This window comes from Diadema setosum, chromosome 5 (assembly GCF_964275005.1).
Source record: "Diadema setosum chromosome 5, eeDiaSeto1, whole genome shotgun sequence".
In the NCBI taxonomy this organism is placed as follows: domain Eukaryota; kingdom Metazoa; phylum Echinodermata; class Echinoidea; order Diadematoida; family Diadematidae; genus Diadema; species Diadema setosum.
The window spans coordinates 4,345,410-4,367,779 of NC_092689.1; the positions used below are offsets into that span (position 1 = coordinate 4,345,410).

The following is a 22,370-nucleotide window of genomic DNA, read 5'->3' on the forward strand; positions in this document are numbered from 1 at the left end:
GGGTAGGCTTCATATATTGCACCACTAATTTGCAGATCTCCCTGAATTATAATTTGTACTCTGTGTGGACAGGATTAATTCAATCTAGAAAACTCAATACAATACACCAGTACAAGCACAAACCTCCAATATCATAGTTTATTATTGTCCAGTTGCAGTAGTATACAAGACAGTAATTACATATCAATAATTCATAATGAGTGGTCTAGATGATAAGAAAGTCATATATTTCTGACAAAGTTGACCTTCAACACGAAGTACAATCTGTGATACAGGATCGGAGCTGCTCAGGAAACTCCACAATCAATCAATTTTGAACAGAAAAGAGCGACAATGGTGCCAAATGAAAACATGTTTGACAGGTGACATATCTCAAGTTGCACATCAATGTTTGCTATAAGAAATGTCACTTCTTACTGCAGATACCAATTTCATGGGACATTTAGGTAAACAATAGAACTTGTTTCAAATACATTGTAATTGGGAGATGTTTGTACATGTAGTACCACAGTAGTCTGTAACAAACAAACAAAAGAAAACAAATGCATAGACATTTACAAACCTTTGTGGTAGGACACACAAACACACACACACACATACATACACACTAAACAGGAAAAGGTGATTACCATTGACTAGCAATTGGTCATGATGGTTTGTGGTAAATCAAAGACTTTGCTTGAAGGGGGTTTGACGGGGAAAGTCTGGCATCAACAAGTTGTGGGATCATCAAAACTATTAAATGTTCCATTGATTATTCATATGGGAAGTGCTAGGTGATGGCTTGAAGGAGATTGGAACCCACCACCTGCAGCCAAGTGTGCAGAAGCATGGCCACTGGGCTCTCAACTCTTGGTTAGCAAAGCAACAACATACATGTATCAGTATATTGTATTTTCCTCAGTGTTGAAGCAGCATGGGCAGTAAGTAAACCAAGTGCATGTTGCACAATCCTTGTGGGTAATGTTATTTAAGCAGATATAAAGCAGCAGTTATATCTTGGGAGTACTAGAGCATGCCCAATTTGTAAAATATATTTTGATGACAATATCAACATTATTCTTATCAAAATAGAAATGAATGGTCCAAGGGTGTGGAAAAGAATAAATTTCTTATTCACACCATATCATAATAATTACATGTAGCTCTCTCTTTTGAGAAAATAACCTACATATGCGGTGACAAAATCATTAATATCAATCAGCAAATTAATTCTGCTTGTGCTCATTAAGTTTGTTTACACTGGTTACTTTTCCTTCAAGCAAGAAATGAATCTGGTTTCTCTCTGTTACTGTACTGAACAGCTATCCTTTTCTTTTGTGCAAATAACTGATGATTTGTGCGAAAAATCCCTGTCCACTTAAATTCACTTCTGACAACATACAAATGTACATCACAACTATGCTGCCCATTGCTCGATGTCCATTTCAAACTGAAGAGAAAACTTGTTTCTTTTTAGGATTACACTGTCAACGTCACATGAATTGCATGAAAGAAAAATAAAAAGAAGGGGGACTCGTGGTCAGAAAAAGCATGATTTGTTTGGCATATAAAATATCAATTTATACAATGTGAACAGATTCAGAAAACTTTCACTAGTTGGGGATGATAATACTACAGGAGGTTAAGGCTTCTACCAACCTGTAGCAATTTTATTATTTTTTGACAGAAATTGATCTGATTACAAGAAATTCCTCTTTTGTAAGCACTTGCTGATGCATGCTTCATCAATTACAATGAACCAAGATTTCAACAGTATCAAAGGTTCCTGTATGGGTGTACATTAAGCCAATAATTTGCCTGTATAACAAAACTCTGTAGTTTTTGCATTTAACAAAGCTCATATGGCTCTGCATACACTAGCCACAGGTATGCGTAAGATTTGAATACAATATTAAAGTGCATTATTTCAGTGTGACAGGCAGTATAAAGTACTAAATGTCCCCCAGAGGTAAATGTTCATTATCGCAATGGAAATGCTTATCAATGAATTAGCACACAGGCAGGTTTACTAAATTAAATGTATTCAATTCAATTATCGGTTCTTATTTTTTTCTGAGGACCTGATATGTGTAGATCAGTCCCGTCTCTTTCCTGCTCACTGAAATACACTTGGAGTCCACTTTGGATGCACTTGTGGTTGCTATGTTGGGCAAGCGCTGGTCAAGCTCTGTGGTTGTTGGGAACAATCATTGTTGGACAGCCTGCATAAACGCGAGAATAAGCTACTGAATAAGTAGCCTGGCAAGAAATGAGTCTGCAGCTAAAAATTGTGAGAACCTTTCACGGGCAGAGACAGGTTTTGTTGGATTTGTGGCATGCTCCATAACAGCAGCCTTCAACAAAATTACTTCTCCTTTTCCTTCACTTTTAAATGACAAGGGTTACACTATGGGAAAGAGCAAAGAGGCACAGAGCTACATACCATAAACTCCTGATTCATTATGCAATGATCATTGAATATTTCCTACTCTGTCATTGGTTGGTGATCAAGGAAATTTTGCTCATGAAAGTCTTTACTGTAATCATTTTAATCAACACTTGGCAACCATTTTCTCTTGTGATTGATTTTAAACACGTGTGTAGACAGTCTTTCCATTCTATGAAAACAACGTGTCACATAAACATTCTTAAAGTAAATCAATAAATATAAACAAAAGAAATATACTACACGACATTGTTGTGCAATAATATTCAACTCATTGCATAATCATGATACATTACATAAAGAAAAACTCTGACAGGTATAAAATTCAATACTAAGTATTGTAATAAAGTCACACATGCTACACAAGAAACCTTTGTGTATTTGTGGCTGAGCTTAGAAAACAGTCAAAACAATATTCCAATTATTGATAAAATGATGACTACATATTGGGCTATCTTATAGCTCTTTAAAATGAAAATGAAATTGGGTGCATTTTTAAATATAACAGACAAGTACTGCATTACACTTGCTCAACTGAAAAAATACAAACATAAAAACTTGATCCCAGCAACACACGACTACGCCCAGTGAATCTGATGTATGTTAACAGACATTCCAACAGGACTGTCAAGCTGTGCTTACAGAGGTCAGTGTTATGTGTGTCATTACTCAAATGTTAAATTTATAAAATCTTCATACATGATTACAGGAATTCTGTAAAAAAAAACATACAATGTAACAGAGAAAAATGTTTTACAATTGCATTTTTTTATGTCACCATCAGGCATGTTGCACAAAAGACTTTTATATATCACATGAACAAAAATATATATTACACACTGGCCAAAAGAGAGAGGAAAAAAGTAGTTATCATTGAAAGACACTTTCTTTCCATAGCAACATTGCATACATGAAGGGGATGCAATTTGGCAATGTCCAGTTAAAGGTAAAACAGTTCTGGGAAGGGTTTGAGAACCCGTCTTGGACCATTTCATATTTGCTTGCAGTACATCGTAAGGGTCTGCCAACTAACTAATACCTGGCTGATGCAATTTGTCAGGATGATGAGTAGTTTGGGAGTACTTTGAGATTAAAAATATAGAATTTCCACACATTTTTTACGCATACAGTGTATGTGTACATTTTGGAGCAAAATTTGACAATGTTTTACCTTTAAACTATTACAGTAACCTAGCCATCACTTTTCCAGATCTCTCTATTATCCGAACAAGAAATGGCATGCGATTGTCTCACACAAAACTCATGCAAATAGTAGGCAATAAGAAAGATGTGATACACCACTAGTTCTATTCATATTTGGTTTCATTTTGGCATCGACTGAGTTTTAAACATGCAAATATCATGTAAATCTTCATAGTGATAGTAAATTGGCAATATCTCATGCATATCCCTTTTTCAAAACTTGCCAGAAATCGTGCTTGAGCATATTTTGCTATTATCCGGCATATCACCTATCTGGATGACCACGCTTACTGACATGGCTGGATATCTGAAGTTGGACTGTAATGTGAACAAACATAATGATGGTAATAATGTCTGTATATTATACAGACACTGTCAAGAAAGGCCATTTTCCCCCCTCTTTTTTTTTTTTGGGGGGGGGGGGAATGGGGTGGGGGGTTATGTATGACACCATGCAACTTAAAACTGCATGTAGTGGTTTGCTTTAAGGAGGCATACTGTTGGATATGAAGCACACCTTTTCCTCGCTTGTACTGCAAATTAAACCAGTTTTCTCCCTGATATTATCATCTGTGTCACATTTATTGCACAGCACATCTACAGTAGTTCACATAAGGAGAGGGTGAATTGGTGAAAAATACAAAATGTGCACTTCCAGACCGGGCATTAGACATGACATAATGAAAGATACAAGTGGTCTGCATGCTATCAATCACTGCATTCACATTGTGATTATTCCCAGAACTGGTCCTCCATAACCTGGTAAATTTGAGGACAAGCAGAGATTTTGTTGGTCCAAAAAGGAAATGGGCAGAAACGAAGTAAGATCAAATATTGACTCTACATTTAACCCTTTGTGTGCATTAAGTGCTGATTGGCTCAGAAAACCCCATAGCATTGTACACACTGTACAAAGTCTCTGGCACAGAAAGGGGTAAAAGAATGCACAGTGGAATGTGAAAAAAAACAAAAACAAAAACAAAAACAAACATACCTTGCATTCCATGAAAATGAATGGCAGCGTATTCAATAAATTACATGACATGTACATTTACATACACACGTGGACATATATAAACACATAAATGCACTTATACACAGATATATTCTTATGACTGATATATGCTGTCCGACAATCAAAACGATGTCATGTCATTCCATATCATACACACACGCACACACGCACACACACACACACACATAACATAATAACTTCAGGACATAAATGTTAACTAGACAATAACACTTGTATACATCTGTCTTTGGTGGTATATCATGTTTCCTTCAACAAAGAGTGTGTGTGTTTGTGCATTGTGTGTGTGAATGTGTGTATGTGTATGTGTGTGTGTATGATCATGTTAGTCACTGGGGTGTGTTTGTACACTAGTTACTCCTTCATAGAGGTTGCATGAATATCAATGTCTGGGACTGAACCAGTTCGCCCTTGTACTTGACAGTGGACTAATCAATCTATCTGTGAGATCAGAGTGCACCTTCCTGGATTTATATCAATAACCAGACAGTAAAATTCAAAGCAGTCCTCTTCACACTGTATAGCCCTCTCACATTTACCACGGCACAACCTGCTTCAAACTCTATCGTCGTCGGCAATCAAAATCTTGACTCGATATCTCACCGCAGCCTCCCATCCCTTAACACTTCCAAAAATTCTCCAAGAAGACTCTGTATAACATGTTCCACTGTGCTGCCGTCACATCAATTGCTTCCGAGCACTCAGTCTGTACAAAAAAACAAAAAACAAAAGGGGGAAAAATGAGGAATGAAAAAAAAGGGGCCATTGTTCACAGCAAGAGCAGTAATATTGCACTTTCGTGGCACTTCCCCGTGGTGAACAGGGAGGCCGTACAAGCCATCTCTTCACCGCCGGAAGCTTCTGAGTGTTGATAACAAACATCCTCCATGAGCTTGCTGACCTTCGACCTTCATGTGAAGTGGAGGCTGATGCTGGCTGCCTTGGCTCGCAGCGGTTCCTCGTCGCACGACTTGAGAGACTCGATGGTCTCTGGAAGCTTCTGCTCCACCATAGCTTGCTTCAGGGCAGCTGTAACGATAGAACGTGAGATGAGATTAACACTGGGTCTACATGTTTGTTTGCTCTTTTCTTTCATCAACTCTCTCTTTTCTACTAATGACATTCAATAATCGGTGCTGCCGAGCCTCAGAGAAAAATTACATGAATTTGTTGCCAATAGAAGAGTCAACTGGGATGCTTTCCACCTTCTCATGGGATCATAACATTTCATAAAACATATGGCTCTTGTTTTTACATGTACATACATTTTAATTTTTGTAATTTGATTGCCTGTTTATTTCATATTTCATCTGAGAAGATGGCTGGGAAGCCCATATTCAGCTGCACTAGCAGGTCTTCCATAGGGTCTAATTGGATTTTAGGCAGAACCCCCTCACCAGGTGAATGAACTTTAAAGGAATAAGTGGAAAAAATACAGAAGAATTAGAGAAATTACAGGAAATGACATCAATTTCTTACAAACTGAAACCAAAGACAAAATGGAAATCATCTCTTCCAGGGTCACAGATCACATGTTTCATTCTTGTAACCTACATACAGCTGAGGACCACATACTGTACAAGCTTTAATAACAAGTTACGAGAAGGTATGGATTAAATGCCGCCCTCACCTGACTGAGTAAGGAAACCTGCCAGAGTGAGAACGTTACACTTGACCTCTACAGGGAATGACTTGTTCTGCAGGAGGGTGTTGATGGTATGGAGCAGGTTGGATTCAAGCAGACCAGACTCAGAGAAGTCTACAATCACAAGGGAAAAAGACACAATTTCCATAAAACATATAGCACACCATTTCATATCATATCATATAGATTTCAAAAGGATTTAAACAAGAGACCCGCGGGTCTAGCGCTCACCTGAGTATCCCAAGTTCACCATTCATGCAGTCACTAATCTAAATCATTCACAGCTCTACTGAAATTTGACCAGGCATTCTCAAGTAGAAGATGAAAATGTACAATAAGGGCCCAAATTTTTTAAGATTCCTTAATTTGGGGGGATTGGGGCCCCCTGGGACCCTCTGGGTGGAGCATGGTGCCCATTTTGATAAATTGAGATCCTGACCCCCTAGGGATGCTACCTGCCAAGTTTGACGAAAATCCATCATGAGGTTTTCAGGAAGAAGATGAAAATGTACAATTCAGGCCCCCATTTGGACCTTCCCAACCCTGCCCCCAAGAGGGGCACCCCTGGATCTGCTATGAACAAACTTGAAACTACAGTCATTAATGTCCTCACTCATAGTATTATCTTAGCTCTATAACTTCTGATTCTAGAGAAGATTTTTAAAGATTCCTTCATTTTTGGGATTTGGGCCCCCTGGGGTCCCCCTGGGTGGGGGCATGGTGCCCATTTTAACAAATTGAGGTCCTAACCTCCCAGGGATGCTACCTGCCAAGTTTGGTAAAAATGGGTCATGGGGTTCTCAAGAAGAAGATGAAAATGTACAATTTAGTCCCCATTAGGACCCCTCCCCATCCCCCTCCCCAGGGTCCCAAGGGGGGCACCCCTGATTCTGCCATGAACAAACTTGAAACTACAGTCATCCATGTACTAACTCATAGTATTAACTTAGCTCTATCACTTCTGGTTCTAGAGAAGAAGATTTTTAAAGATTCCTTAATTTTGGGGGATTTGGGCCCCCCTGGGGGCCCCCTGGGTGGGGCATGGTGCCCATTTTAACAAATTGAGTTCCTAACCCCCTAGGGATCCTACCTGCCAAGTTTGATGAAAATCTGTCCTGGGGTTTTCAAGAAGAAGATGAAAATGTAAAAAGTTTACGCACGCCGGACACCGGACGACGCACGACAGACGCCGGACGAAGGGCGATCGCAATAGCTCACTTAGGTGAGCTAAAAAAGATTGGTTGCCTGGTTGACTTGTCATATCAAACAGCTGGAGCATTTCGAATCATGTTTTCCACATGTTCAACACATCTGAGTTGCTTTCAGGAGTTATTACATAAATTTATAGACTTTCAAATTTGACCTTGACCTCATGCTCAAAAGTCAAGTGTTGAAATATTCTTCTCTACTGTTATCCACGTACAAGTGGCAAAATTTTGAAGGAAAAACTTACACTTTGACATATGAAGAGAACAGAACACATATGGGACAGATGAGTGGATATACGGAGGGATATCATAGTAGATGGCTTATAAGGACGGCTAGATGAACAGGACATCTTGCTAATGTATAGCCTCTATTATCATTGAGCGGGCAAGAGAAAGGAACAATCTTACATCATCCTGAATGTAAAACCTATTAGTGTTAATGTAAAACCTTCATGTTTACCTAAGTGTGATGCCGCAATGAGTGTGAGGGCGACAAGGGCCTCGTTCTGCATGAGCGCATGCTCCGACATCACCATGGCAACCAGACGGGGCAGGCCACCGTGCTGGACAATAGTCTCCATGACCTGGGTTGACCCCGAGTGTTTGATGAGGGATGCTAGTAATCTGAAGGGAAACCAATACAAGGGAGATGGTAGATTTCCTACAGTCATCTCAAAATTTGTACATCTCTCTATTTATGTAATTGCAGCATAGGTATTTATCACTTATATCTATATATATTATATTTATCACTTATATACTTTATCACTTGTTCACTTATTTATCCATGTAAGTATCTATCTATCTATATTGTCGTATTTTTTCATTGTTCTATTGTTCTTCAATCTGCCACTATTGCTCTATCTCTTACCCTCCCACTTTCTTTTTGTGCAGTGGACTTTGCTTATAAAAGATGGTTGTTGCCTTTATCGAAGATTACTGGTGAACAAAACTAATAAAATGATTCAATCTTACAAATCCCTCAAAGTAATATCAGATTTTGGCATGAATGCATGCCACAAAATGTTAAAATGAATAAACTGACAAAAGCTTAGGAATAATGAAAGACTTACAGAAGCTCTCTTTTTATGCATCTTTCAAACAAGTATAATGATTGTCTTTGTACTGAAAATCCTGGTAATCAGGTTACACATTGATCATACCTGTATTGTGAGCACTCTCTTAACTCGGTCTGTACTACTGCTGACTTGGTTACATACAATATCAATGGCATTTTGAGTTTGAGATGTTGAGAGAGTGAAAGAAATTAAAAAGTAGCACATGGTGCCATGACGATGAACATCCAATCCATATACACACTGAATATAATATTTGACCATCACAATAGTGGTGGTCACTGACCTCGTGGCTTCTCCACTGACCCCTGGGTGTATCTCGCAGCCGCACAGCTCAACGACCCGCTGGATGAATTCCGGCCTCTGCCCAATGTCCACAGCTGTTTCTGCTGCAAGTGAAAGAAGCGTGCATTCACGCAAAACTGTCTGTCACAACATCTTTCAATGGATAACAAGAAGGAGGTGACAAAAGGGCATTCCACACCCTTAGACAAATGTTTTACTCACACTGACTATCTTGACCAAGGTGTGTAGATGAGTACCTGGCAATACTTGGGTCATTATACGGATATGAACACCCAGAACAGTGCTTACACTTAAGAGGGCACCCGTCTACATAGGACCTTATCACCATTGATATTTGAATTATCATTATTCTTATGTTACTACTTTCATGTCATTCACATTTCCTTCCTTATGCTGTTATGGACAACTGAAATAGGGGATGGCTCCTAGTACATCAGCGTAGTTTTATTTTGGAACCTCAGGGGAAGGGTTGACAGGGTTTGGACTCATCAGAACATCCACACGTGGTTACTGTGATAGGAGTCAAATGACAGTCAAATGCCCCACTCAAGATGCCTATACACAGTTCACAAATAATACACTGCATGCATTGATATATGAATGACAGCTGAGATTTTGTAGGCAAGTTGGCCTCCCTAGTAAACTGGAAAAGACATATAAAAAAGATCTAAGAAATCAGCCAAAACTTTGGAGACCAAATAGACTAATTGCCTGATTCTTTCAAGCCTTCACCAGGCTTTTCACACATCAAGAAACACTAAAGATGACAATAAAAAGGACGCAAAAATTTGGCCGTGTCATATATTTTGCAAATAACAGTTGAGTCATGAAAGCTGTGAAGATAAAAGCACCACAAACCATATGCCACACACAGTATTCTGTGATATTATCCCCCTTAGCAAATTGATACCCATATTTTGCAAACTATCAGAGATGAAATGGAATAAGAAGTGTTCAGAAAGACATGTGTATGCTCACCCATACCATCCACCAGCATTCTTGCGGTTCCAAGCAGCTTGAACTGAACAAAGAGCATTTCTGACCTCAGCAGGGGCAGGATCTCTTCTAGCACACCAGAACTCAGCAGAATGGTTTTGTTAACCCCTGGGGCATTAGTGGAAAGTAACATTGAACAACTGAAAACCAAGCGCAATGCCCCCTCTCCTATGATTGACCATCGTGTCTTTGTGTAACCACACATAATTGTGATAGCAAATACTCCATGAAACTGATGGGTGATATATCAACATCTCTTACAAATCAAAATATATTACATGCTAACTTGAAACAAGTATCTGGTACCATGGTTTCCACATAGTACCTTGAGATAACTTTAGAATCAGTAATATGAAAGAGCTTATGTTACATCCAAACATCTTGTCTACCATATATCATATACCATCTTCAATAATAGCTATATAAATTGATCCCTGCACTTTGCATTTACATGGCAAAGTCTTGGATTCTAGCATATAAATATACCTTTCAGTCTCTAAAGTCAACAACACCACACTGCTCCTTAAACTGCTAGCTGGGATGATCAGGAATTTCTACGGAGACATGACAATCATCACATCTGATGCTATACTCACTTGGAATGGCAAGATTGCGGAGAGCACTGAGAACAGCGTGGGTCAGTCGCGTGTCCACCTCTTGACCCTCATGGGGTTTGAGGAGTGCCAGGAGGCGAGGGACAATACCCTGCTTGACCAGTTTGATGCAGTTCATGTCTAAGTGGACACATGGTGAAAAGAAAGAAAATGGGTCATAAAAAGTTAGAATATTCCCAAAATTATCTACAACTGACTGACAAATTATTCATCAACATGAATAAGCACTGATTATTTTGTGTTCTAGAGTAATAGCCATGACAACAAGAAAAAACTGAACCCCCACCCCCCCCCCACAATTGCGTATGCATGGCATACATGGCAATAAATGATACACATTATGCAAGCATTCTATACTTTACCACTGCACTTAACCCATTGTGGACAGGCTGGTTTTGCTGTAACACTCATTTCCCATAGACACCTGCCCAAGTATACTTGGGACTCGTCTTCAACAGGTTAATAAACATCAGCAATGCAGCAAGCCTTCCGAATACTGAAGTCTTCAGAGATACCCTGTGAGACTTCACAGACACACTCACCGTTTCTCGCAAAGTTTCCCACAGCGAGGGCAGCAGACATTCTGTAATACTCGATGTCAGAAGGCAGCCAGATATCCATGACGGCCCTGTAGAATGTCCCCTCACCTTCTTGGAATAGGTACTTCATGCACTCATCTGCAAGGCATAAAGTGGAGATACGCATGAGTTCCAGTCAACCGGATAGACCCTCCAAACTTCCCCAGCAAGACATGACATTTACAAATTGCACTAGTAATTCCGTCCACATCTCTTGGAATACATTCAAAGTACCTACCATTGTGAAAAAGACTGACAAATTAAAAATTGTATCTACCCTTGCTGGGCAAAGTGACTTCTGCCAAATTTCACTCCATCCATAAGAAAAACACGCTTTAGAAAAGCATGCCAGCTATTTCCGCTCAAAATATTATCAGATTTGCTGCGAAAGAGGCAGTCTTCAAAGTATTTTGAATTTTCTCATGAATGTCAAAATGTATCTCCATGTACATATGTAGTCATACGATAAAGACAGCTACATTTATTTCATTCTTGCATTCTAGTCTTGATAAAGGAATTTTGTGATAACTTTGCCACTCTTGTTGTGATTTTACACTAGAATAAAGCACACAACCTTTATTAGAGGATGTTAATCTGACTAAATGGTCACAATTGTGTTTTGATTGTATACAAGGCACTTATTTGTCAAGCCCTTACCTACAATGTATATTACAGATCTCATACAACTCAAATCTCACAAACACACTCATTACCTGTGCATTTTTAAAGCTGCTCTTTTTCTACAAATCCCAACAGGTAAAACAAAAGTAAACTTAGGAGACTGAGCATTTACCCGAGCAGCACCAAAACTTTGGAATAACTTGCCATTAGCAATCAGGAAATTCCTAACTGTAGAATTATTTGAATAAAGACTTCAAAACCATCTCTTCATTTAACTGTTCATTATTGCTTAAGCTTATCAAGAGCTGTTACGATGCAAAGGAATTTATGTCCTCAAATTCTGCATTTTTTATAAACTGATATATTACTACAATGTATCATCACTACTGACAGACATCTCACCTCCTGTGAGAAGTAAGACCATGAGATCCATGCAAACCCTGACAGCATCAAACTCCTCTATCTTGGGCCCCGTTTGGGTCGTCCAGTTCGCTGTGCGCGAGGCAGCAATGTCCAGCAGGGTGTCTGCTATGTTGGCTTTGGCAAATTCCACCTTCATTTCGTCTGTCAAGACAAATAGTCCGACAACTACAATCTCCACAGAGTATAATACCAGCAATAATTAATCTTCCAGCTTACATGCTCACTATCATACTTTCCATTTTTCCAGCCTTCTCATTTCCAACTGAATTCTCTCTGAAGGAAACAATGAGTGTCTGACTAACATGCAGCTAATGTTTCAGCTCTGACCATAACAAACAATGATACATAAGAGCTTTCCCTGAAACAATAAAAAAAATAAATAAAAAAAAATCAATGAATCTGGCATCTGTCAATTTCTCTTGGTGAAAAAAGAACAGAGAAAAAAAAACACATAAAACAACAAAAAACACATCAGACTTTAAAAATATAAAGCAAATATCATAATTATGATGATTGTACATAGAATTTTCAAACATAATCATAAAAGTGCATCACTTCTGAGCCTCACTTACGGCATCTGTTTGAAATATGTATCCTGCTATTCTATTGGCAATGGTTTGGTGACACAAAAGGCATTAATGCTTTACAGTGTATTTACCATCAGTATCTGCTTTTCAACTGAAAAAACCCCAAACAACATATGTCTGCACTTTTGACTGCAGGAACATACATGTCCCATGCAAGTACTGCAACTTTAAATCATGTGATACACTCACGTAAGAATTGATTCTTAAAGGGCAGGAGAAAAGATAAGATGGAATGGGGGACAGATATTCTGGGGCAAATAACAAGAACTCACCGTGCTCAACAAGGGATGCAATGATTTCCAGTAGTCCCTCCAGCTGGTCATCCCCGGTCACTTCCTTTAGCGCCCTCGCGAGGCAGTAGGCCACTTCAGTGTTGACGAATGCCTCACGGTTCTCAGCTGGAAGGGAGAAGAAGCAGATTTGAAGCAGGAAATCTGCATTGCTCTTCTGACTAGTGACTATCATATGTTAATTGGAAAGCATATCGTACTGGGGGGCATGTCATGAAGCATTTTGTCTGACAAAGTCGTCGGACAAATTTGCTCTAAACCAATCAGATGCAAGGATTTTAGTAGCTTGTAACAGTTTGTCAGAAAAATATCCGACCAAAACGCTTCATGAAATGCCCCCCAGATCTCACTTGGCTTTCGCCTTGAGCATCACTTGGGGGTTTCATCTTTCATTCGATCTGCTAGTTATCAATGTAATTTGCTGTTGTTTGCTTGTTTTTCAGGGGGAGGGGGAGGACATCACCCCATTGATTTAGGATATGTTTCAAGAAGAACTCAGAATTGCAAGTTGCAAGAGCTGCAGTCCCCATGGCAACCAATCTAGTCGGGACTGGAGGAAGGTCTCACGGGACTAATGCTATGTATTGGTAAATCCAATATGCTTGTCACAATTTTCATCTACTACCAAAAAAAAAAAAAAAAAAAAGCTTAAATTTCTCATGCCACAAAAGGTGTAAAGTTGAATGCAGCATCATAACCATGGGGAGGAAAGAAATGTAGATATCTAAAATAGCAGATGCAAGGCAATGATTTATGAAGCAGGATTGTAACACACCAGTCAACCCCCATAACTCTTGGGCACTAACCTGGTTCTGCCAGGTTACCCAGACACATGATGGCTGTTCCACACAGGGCTACATCACAGCTGTTTCGTTTCAGCAGGGTCACCAGCACAGGAATAGCACCTTGGCTCACAGCTGCCTTCTGAATAGGGACTGGATTTTTAAAAAAACGGAAAGACTATATAATTCCTTACAACTTAAAACATTCTTTAATCAATCCTTCACAAATTTTTCTCTCCCTTGAACATTAGCCAATCATTATCATGATAAATGACTATCACTATGAATTACACACATATTTTATTAGTTATCACAATACATCCTTCAATTGATAGAATGTGAATTTGAACCATAATTTGATGACTAATATCACAAGTAAAACAAAAATCACAACAGAACAACTCAACTCCATCCCTTTTTGTTTTTCTGGTCATTAGCAAAGCAACAATGTCTGAATTGAAATAAGGTTTTGGAATATATAAAGAAACGTGAGAGAATAAAGGCTGTACTACAAGCTCAGAATATACATATAAATTTCACAAAGAATTGCATACTAGGTAAATGTGTCTATGCAATTAATTTACTTACTTAATAGTAAAGGTTTCAGAAGAAACACACAGTTAAATTTTAAGTACTGCATACTTTGAGTAGATTTCCAAATTAATGGCAGATAAGCATATTTCATGCAATTCACATTTTGAAGTTCTTTAGAAATACACAGTAAATTCTTAATTTTGCAAAATTTTTATTACCTTTGTCATAAGTCAAGTTCATCAGGCATCCACATGCTGCATTCCAAAACATCTGATTGGTCATCTCCTGGTCAGTTGACTCTAGCCCGTCACGCATGAGTTGCAACAGTTTCTCTAGTCCCCCCTCCTCAAACACTGCAGATCTTGCTTTGTCTACAAAATCAAAGCAGCAAATCACCAACAAGCTCAAACAATATCAAAAAAGTGCAACAACAACAAGAAGAATCTGATATGAGATCATATCATTTAATATCAAATAGCTGACAAAGGTATTGAGAAATGTCATTTTAAAGCTGGAGCAATGGAATCACATCTATTCAACAGACTGGGTTTAGCACACATTGTCTAAAGTACTCCAAGAACACAACATTTTGAATATTCATCAAGTACAATTCAGTGCAGAAATTAGATTTCTCTTGCCTAAAATGGGAGTATTCAACATACCAAAAGATCAGGAGTAGAAAGGAGTAGAAAACACAGAAAACCTGTAAAGAATCTGCAAATTCTATCACTGAATGCAATTCATGCCATGGGTGACAAAAGAGAGAACTTGAAGGGAAATTGATTGACTGGTGGATCACTACTCTTTGCAACTTCCATTTTTTATCACTTGATGACACTAAAATAGCATATCATTAGCATTATTATTTTAACTATAGTTTTCTGCAGAGGTGTAAAGGATGATACCTTCATATCTGGATTTACAAAAAACTAGAAATGTCGCTTTGGCGACTGGTATGCCTCCGCCATAATGCATGATTTTCCCAATAGGTCTAGATAGTACATGTGGACACTGTGTGATTACATTTTCACAAAATTGGCAAAATATTGGAATGACAAGTTTGTCACAAATGTGTTGAATGTTCACCTTCCTTGACGTAGGTTTAATTGGATGAATAGGAGAGCATGTATCTAGGGATTTAAGGACTTTAACTTGACTTTGACCCATTCATACATTTAGGCATTGAGTAATTTTCAAGGTACAACAGGTGTGGAGAAAAAGTGCAATTTCTGAATTGAATAGTAAATTGTTACCATTTTCATCTGGCCCTTGACCGTAAAATTCATAAGATAATTACTTTCAGGTAGAACATGCATAATATGTACTAAGTTTCAAGGTAACTTGAGCCACTTCCGAGATATGGAGGAAAAAGTTAGTTTAGCACTTTCACTTGATCTTTGACCTTTTGACCTTTGAGGCAAAAAGAGAAAAAAAAAATTTCCAGAGAATTTCTATTAGGTTACACACGCATACACCAAGTGTAAAAAAAATAACCCTGCTGGCATTGCATAAATATGAGGGTAATAGTAACATTTTGAAGTCTTGCACTTGACCTTTGACCCCTGACCTTTGACCCCATGAACCCTACATTCTCTAGATAATCACTTCCAGTCAGTACATGTATATACTATGTTCCATGAAGATACCTTGAACAATTTTCCAAGGTACGGAGAAAAAAAAAAGAAGTTTTAATATTTTTACTTGACCTTTTGACCTTTGACCTTTGACCTCATGACCCAAACTGTCACCAGAGAATCTTAATTGGGTAATACATGTATACACTACGTTTCAAGAAAATCTCTTCAGGCATTCAATAGATATGAAATGAAATGAAATGAAATGAAATGAAAATGAAATATGGTGGAAATAGTGAAATTTTATGTATTTGACCCTGACCTTTTGACCTTTGACCTTTGACCTCATGACCCAAACTTTCACCAGAGAATCTTAATTGGGTAAAACATATATACACTAAGTTTCAAAAAAATATCTTCAGGCATTCAATAGATATGGTGGAAATAGTGAAATTTTATGTATTTGATCTTGACCTTTTGACCTTTGACCTTGAGCATGTGCACCCAAAAGTTGATAGGCACAACTTCACCCCCTAATACACATACATGCCAAGTTTCATTAGGATACCTCAACAGGTTTCGATAGTTACCTTGTCCACAAAATTCATTACGGACGCACGGAAGGACGGACGGACGGACGGACGGAAGGACGGAAGGACGGAAGGACGGACGGACGGACGGACGGACGGACGGACGGACGGACGGACGGACGGACGGACAACCCGAAAACATAATGCCTCCGGCACCACTTCGTGGCGGAGGCATAAAAAAAGATGATACCTTCATATATGAATTCAAAAAGAAAATATAGAAAATGATGATGGTACAAAGTTTAACTTCTTGTACCTTTTCTCCATCTCCAAAAACAAAAATAAAAAAAAAAATAAATCAGATAAAGGCATCTAGGTAGATATGCAAGGTAGATTCTTTGTCACAGTTTGCTCACTGAATCACACCACTGCACCAAAGATCACTACAGAGATGTCTATTGTCTACTGTACTCACCACAGTCACAGCAGAGGTTTCCGAGGGCACGGCATGCCTGCATGGAAACCTCCCCATCCTTACTGGCCAGACACCGGCATAGGGGCGGAATGATGGCACCCTCTACCAGGGGCTCTCGTACCTCTTCTGCAGGGGTGGGGAAGGGAGTGTGTAGAGGTGATGGTTAGATATGATGACGAGTGACATTATTTAAGATTGCATGACACGACGATCATAGCATCGATGATGACGACTGTGTTATGATGATGTTAATGTTTGAAGATGATGATGATGATGATGATGATGATGATGATGATGACGACGTTTAATGATGATTATGATGATGATGCTTGATGATGACGATGACGATGATGAACGAAGATGATGATAATGTTTGATGATGACATAAAATTGTGTCATCAACCACAGCTAATCATCCATGGCATATTAAAGTCGTGCACCAATAAATACCAGCAGTAAGTAGCATACTGGGTAAGCATATTAAAAAATGACCTTAAAAATACTGCAAAATACTATCTGAGCAATGATAAATTCTGACATACCATATTTTCTCTTCACTTGGAAATTGGTCTGACTAAATGAGGCCGCAGACAATGCACGACTTTGAAGAGCCACAAGGGAAGTTATATTTTTGGAGTGAAACCTAAAATCCATATTGCTAGGATCACACTTGAAATATGAAATCAAAGAACTGATGATCTCTCACATATATATTTGGGATTCTCTAGCAGAAGCACTTGAGCAAAACATTTATCAATCAAAAGCCTCCATGATTGGAGCGTTTTGAAGTTTTGACATTTTAAACGGAGTATGTCATTGACTTTATTTATGAAATACTATTTCAACTTCTCTAGGTTTAAAGTATATGAGACAAATGTATATCAGGTATTTAGATAATTATGCAAAGACCTGGGCAGCATGTGTGGTCCATGCTAAAAGTTTTTAACAAGAAAGCACTGCTGCCATTAAACATTTCATTTAAATCAGAAAACATCCATGCAAAATGCCAGAAAGTACACAGGGATTATATGACTATGCACATACACGAAGCAATTTTATAAAAGAATAATTTTTTGTTTAAATATATCCACAAGAATCATATGCAAATGAAATGTTTGCTTGATTAACCAGACTGAGATAATTTGTTGCAATTTTACTCAGAATAATGTTACAGTTATATATATATATATTTTTTAAACACATATTTCATGAAAGAAATTAATGCCCTCATGCAGCAAATGAAGTGCAAAGAAATCACATCTATTCACTCAAATAAGGAGACTACAGTTACCATGTTTGGCCATCTCTGCGACAACTTTTGCTGCGTTGGCGAGGACACTAGGTGAGAGGTTTGTGTTGGTGAGGGCGCCCTTCAGGGATGCAATGCCCCCATTTTGAATTACCTCTGTGGTTGCACTGACAGCTGAAACATGAAAATTGAACATTCATCACATGCATAAAGAGGTTAAAGTTGAAGGAGAAAGTCTAGACACCATCTCCTATCTAGATACAGTCTGAACTAGAAATGTCACTTTGGCAACTGGTATGCCTCCGCCATAATGCATGATTTTCCCAATAGGTCTAGATAGTACATGTGGACAATGTGTGATTACATTTTCACAAAATTGGCAAAATATTGAAATGACAAGTTTGTCACAAATGTGTTGAATGTTCACCTTCCTTGACCTAGGTTTAATTGGATGAATAGGAGAGCATGTATCTAGGGATTTAAGGACTTTAACTTGACTTTGACCCATTCATACATTTAGGTACTGAGTAATTTTCAAGGTACAGGTGTGGAGAAAAAGTGCAATTTCTGAATTGAATAGTAAATTGTTACCATTTTCATCTGGCCCTTGACCCTAAAATTCATAAGATAATCACTTTCAGGTAGAACATGCATAATATGTACTAAGTTTCAAGATAACTTGAGCCACTTCGAGATATGGAGGAAAAAGTTAGTTCAGCACTTTCACTTGATCTTTGACCTTTTGACCTTTGAGGCAAAAAAAGAAGAAAAAAAAAAACTTTTCAGAGAATTTCTATTAGGTTACACATGCATACACCAAGTGTAAAAAAATAATAACCCTGCTGGCATTGCATAAATATGAGGGAAATAGTAAAATTTTGAAGTGTTGCACTTGACCTTTGACCCCTGACCTTTGACCCCATGAACCCTACATTCTCTAGATAATCACTTCCAGTCAGTACATGTATATACTATGTTCCATGAAGATACCTTGAACAATTTTCCAAGGCACAGAGAAAAAAAAGAAGTTTTGATATTTTTACTTGACCTTTTGACCTTTGACCTTTGACCTCATGACCCAAACTTTCACCAGACAATCTTAATTGGGTAATACATGTATACACTAAGTTTCAAGAAAATATCTTCAGGCATTCAATAGATATGGTGAAAATAGTGAAATTTCATGTATTTGACCCTGACCTTTTGACCGTTGACCTTTAACCTCATGACGCAAACTTTAAACAGAGAATCTTAACTGGGTAATACATGTATACACTAAGTTTCAAGAAAATATCTTCAGGCATTCAATAGATATGGTGGAAATAGTGAAATTTTATGTATTTGACCTTGACCTTTTGACTTTTGACCTTGAGCATGTGTACCCAAAAGTTGATAGGCACAACTTCACCCCCTAATACACATACATGCCAAGTTTCATTAGGATACCTCAACAGGTTTTGATAGTTACCTTGTCCACAAAATTCATTACGGACGGACGGAAGGACGGACGGACGGACGGACAACCCGAAAACATAATGCCTCCGGCACCACTTCGTGGCGGAGGCATAAAAATCATTGTTTTGTCTGTTTTTCTTCTTTGGTTTGTCTTTCATTGATTGCTGAATGAAGGATGACTTGTTCAATTTGCATGTCTTCAAGACAAGCAAAAACCTCAGAATGCAATGTCCTTCATACGTGTGCACAACAGAACAGGCATACAACTGGTGTGCTTTTTACTCAGTTTCTATAGAAAGCGAAATTATAGCACAACACAGACAGAGATATGACTTTTCTCGCTGTTTTAGAGAAATATAGGCATAGTTGAAGACATTTACAAACATAAAGCTTGTTTATGATTTGAAATTGAAAAAAGACCAAACAAACACTGACATTTTCCTATATGATTTTTTTTTTTTTTTTTTTTTTTTTGAGGGGGGTATATGGTCTTAAAGCCATGGTTCTGAGCATCGCAAAAAAAAGAGAGAAAATATCAGACTAACATTTTGGAGCTACTTAAAGATAATTGTAACAGTTTCATGAAAAAAAAAAAGGGCAGAAATTCCTTTCAGACACACTAAGAGCAAGCAGTGATTGAGCAAGTAGGGCTCCAAAGTGTCACAAGTGACTAGGCTATGATCAATCAGTATGAATGCATTAGCATGTTGACATTTTTCTTCCAGAGATTTGTTCATTACGTTGGTATAGACGCCAATATTCAAACACTGCGGGGCAATGCACAAATGTAAATGTAATGCACATGCCTTCACAACTTTAGAAAGGGGAAGGGAAGGGGAGAGGGCTTTTGAGACAGTCGGAACATAACGAATGTTGTCGCATCGGTGCATATTACCATCCTCCTGCAGAGCCCACAGCAAGCAGTCTAGACACGTATTGGTGGCCTCCAGGTTCTGCTCAACCTGCAGCTTTCGCAGCGCCTCCGTGACCGCATCTGGGGGGGGGGGGGGGAGGGGAGGTGGAAGGGGAGAGGATGCGAAACATTTAGAGTTTACCACACTCCATCACAGCTACAGAAAAGCATGACTAGAAGAAGAAAACAACAAACAGAAATATTCATCAACATCTCATCTCATTGCCACTACAACGCTCCGAGTGCAGACGATTAGTCAACCTAGTTTTTGCATAACCATTCCCTCAACAGTATTTCACCATCCTGGGCATCCCCCCCCCCCCTTTTTTTCTTCCTTTGTTTTCTTCCTGCTTCGTCGCCCAGCCATCAAAACGTGAAGATGAAAATTGATCAGAGCAATTTCCATCTTGATCTGCCGATGAGTCAGCAAAGTGGCATAAAGCTCCCTGGAGGAATGGCAGCTATTTGTCACTCCCAAAATGTGGTGCTGGTGTGCCTACAATCATGCAAAGCAACTCATTAACTCTTCTTCACAGCCCATATCTACAGGCAGACTTTCTCCTTTTTTTTCTTAGGGAAAGAAAAAAATATATATACACAGAGCTTTATCTAAAAGCCAGATGACAAACAGTAATTTATTTCATTGTGAATTCATTTGACACAGAGCGGACAAATTCTGCTCAATATGAGTGATGGCACAAATTCCCATATTGTCAGATCATACATAGTTGCACTGTGAATATAGAATGGCAAATTCTTACAATAGACTATGCATGAATGCCCTTGAGTATCTACACCTTGATGAAGACATGAAGAACTGGTTCAAATAATTGTCCATTATTTATACATATGGCAAACACTATGCCATGCATTTGATGAACTTGATGTGGTTCCAAACCAATTTTCAGGTCTCAGCTTTACTTGGTAATGCATGATTGTTGCATGATATCGGTCCCATAAAGATCTGGGGAAAAAAAATGCACAGTTTGTGCATCACTGTTGGGTTTTTTTTTTTATATCTCTAGATTCAGGAAGAGGGGGGAAAATAAGTCTTTTACCTACGTTCTATGAATACAGAAGTGCATGTTTAGAATGCATATAATATACTCTTTTGATATTCATGCATCTCTGTATATTTTGGGACTCAGTTTTTGTTTTGTTATCTAATAAAATAAAGCCATCCTCTAATACTCAGCAAAGCTCAGACAAAAAAAAAAGGGGGGGGGAATAATTCATGGCTGACCAAATGTCTAAAACTGATGCTATCAATTATATGACACTACTGCTAGAGCTGAACCAAACTCCACAGCTTTGTTCCAACAAATTTGAACCATCACTTTTTAATTCCATGAAACCATATCATGTACGATACTTAATGTACCATTTTATAGCATTGTTTGTTTGTAACATATCCGGACTGCAGTGTCCACAGAGAACAGACATATTTCATTGCAAAAATTCCCTCTCTCTAAATACTACAGATCTATCACCATTTCTGCTTTTTAACATCAATCAACTCACCCATCCTCTCGCTTGGATCGTCTTCTTTTCCTTCGGCTGTGAAAAGATCAATAAACAAATGAATTTTTAAAAAATGAAAAAAGAAACAGATTCTGTTATCACCAGAATTTACTTGCAAAATGAAAAAAATTCCAAAGTCAATCTCTCTGGCCTCTACAAAAGAAAAGTAAAACACTAAAAAATATGTGTCATCAGAGATTTACTGCAAATTCAAGGTAATTTACTGTGTATTTTATCAGTCTTACTTGTATTGCAAGTCACATCAAGTCAAACTTAGTCCAATACACAGATACTGATATTCAAGTACTAAGATTCATAACATAGCTTGC

At 38.3% G+C, this 22,370-nt stretch overlaps 1 protein-coding gene across 1 annotated transcript; it reads right to left on the minus strand.

Annotated features, from left to right (window-relative positions):
• Positions 1 to 5,099: 5,099 nt before the first annotated feature.
• On the minus strand, positions 5,100 to 22,045 carry LOC140228442 (rap1 GTPase-GDP dissociation stimulator 1-B-like). Its single transcript, XM_072308659.1, has 15 exons — positions 22,042 to 22,045; positions 20,503 to 20,601; positions 18,195 to 18,326; positions 16,904 to 17,029; positions 14,543 to 14,695; positions 13,815 to 13,943; positions 12,991 to 13,116; positions 12,111 to 12,272; positions 11,052 to 11,186; positions 10,492 to 10,629; positions 9,878 to 10,003; positions 8,880 to 8,982; positions 7,978 to 8,141; positions 6,295 to 6,423; positions 5,100 to 5,693 (listed from the first exon to the last, which is right to left on the minus strand). The coding sequence occupies exons 1-15, from the start codon at positions 22,043 to 22,045 to the stop codon at positions 5,575 to 5,577; spliced, it is 1,845 nt and encodes a 614-aa protein (XP_072164760.1). The 3' UTR covers positions 5,100 to 5,574.
• Positions 22,046 to 22,370: the final 325 nt, after the last annotated feature.

What these genes read in the sequence shown, in the direction of transcription:
- LOC140228442 (XM_072308659.1), bottom strand. An exon ending in GGTCTTACTTCTCACAGGAG is followed by an intron (nt 11,187 to 12,110) that starts GTGAGATGTCTG and finishes TATGCCTTGCAG; the next exon opens with ATGAGTGCATGAAGTACCTA. An exon ending in CATTGCGGCATCACACTTAG is followed by an intron (nt 6,424 to 7,977) that starts GTAAACATGAAG and finishes TTGTGATTGTAG; the next exon opens with ACTTCTCTGAGTCTGGTCTG.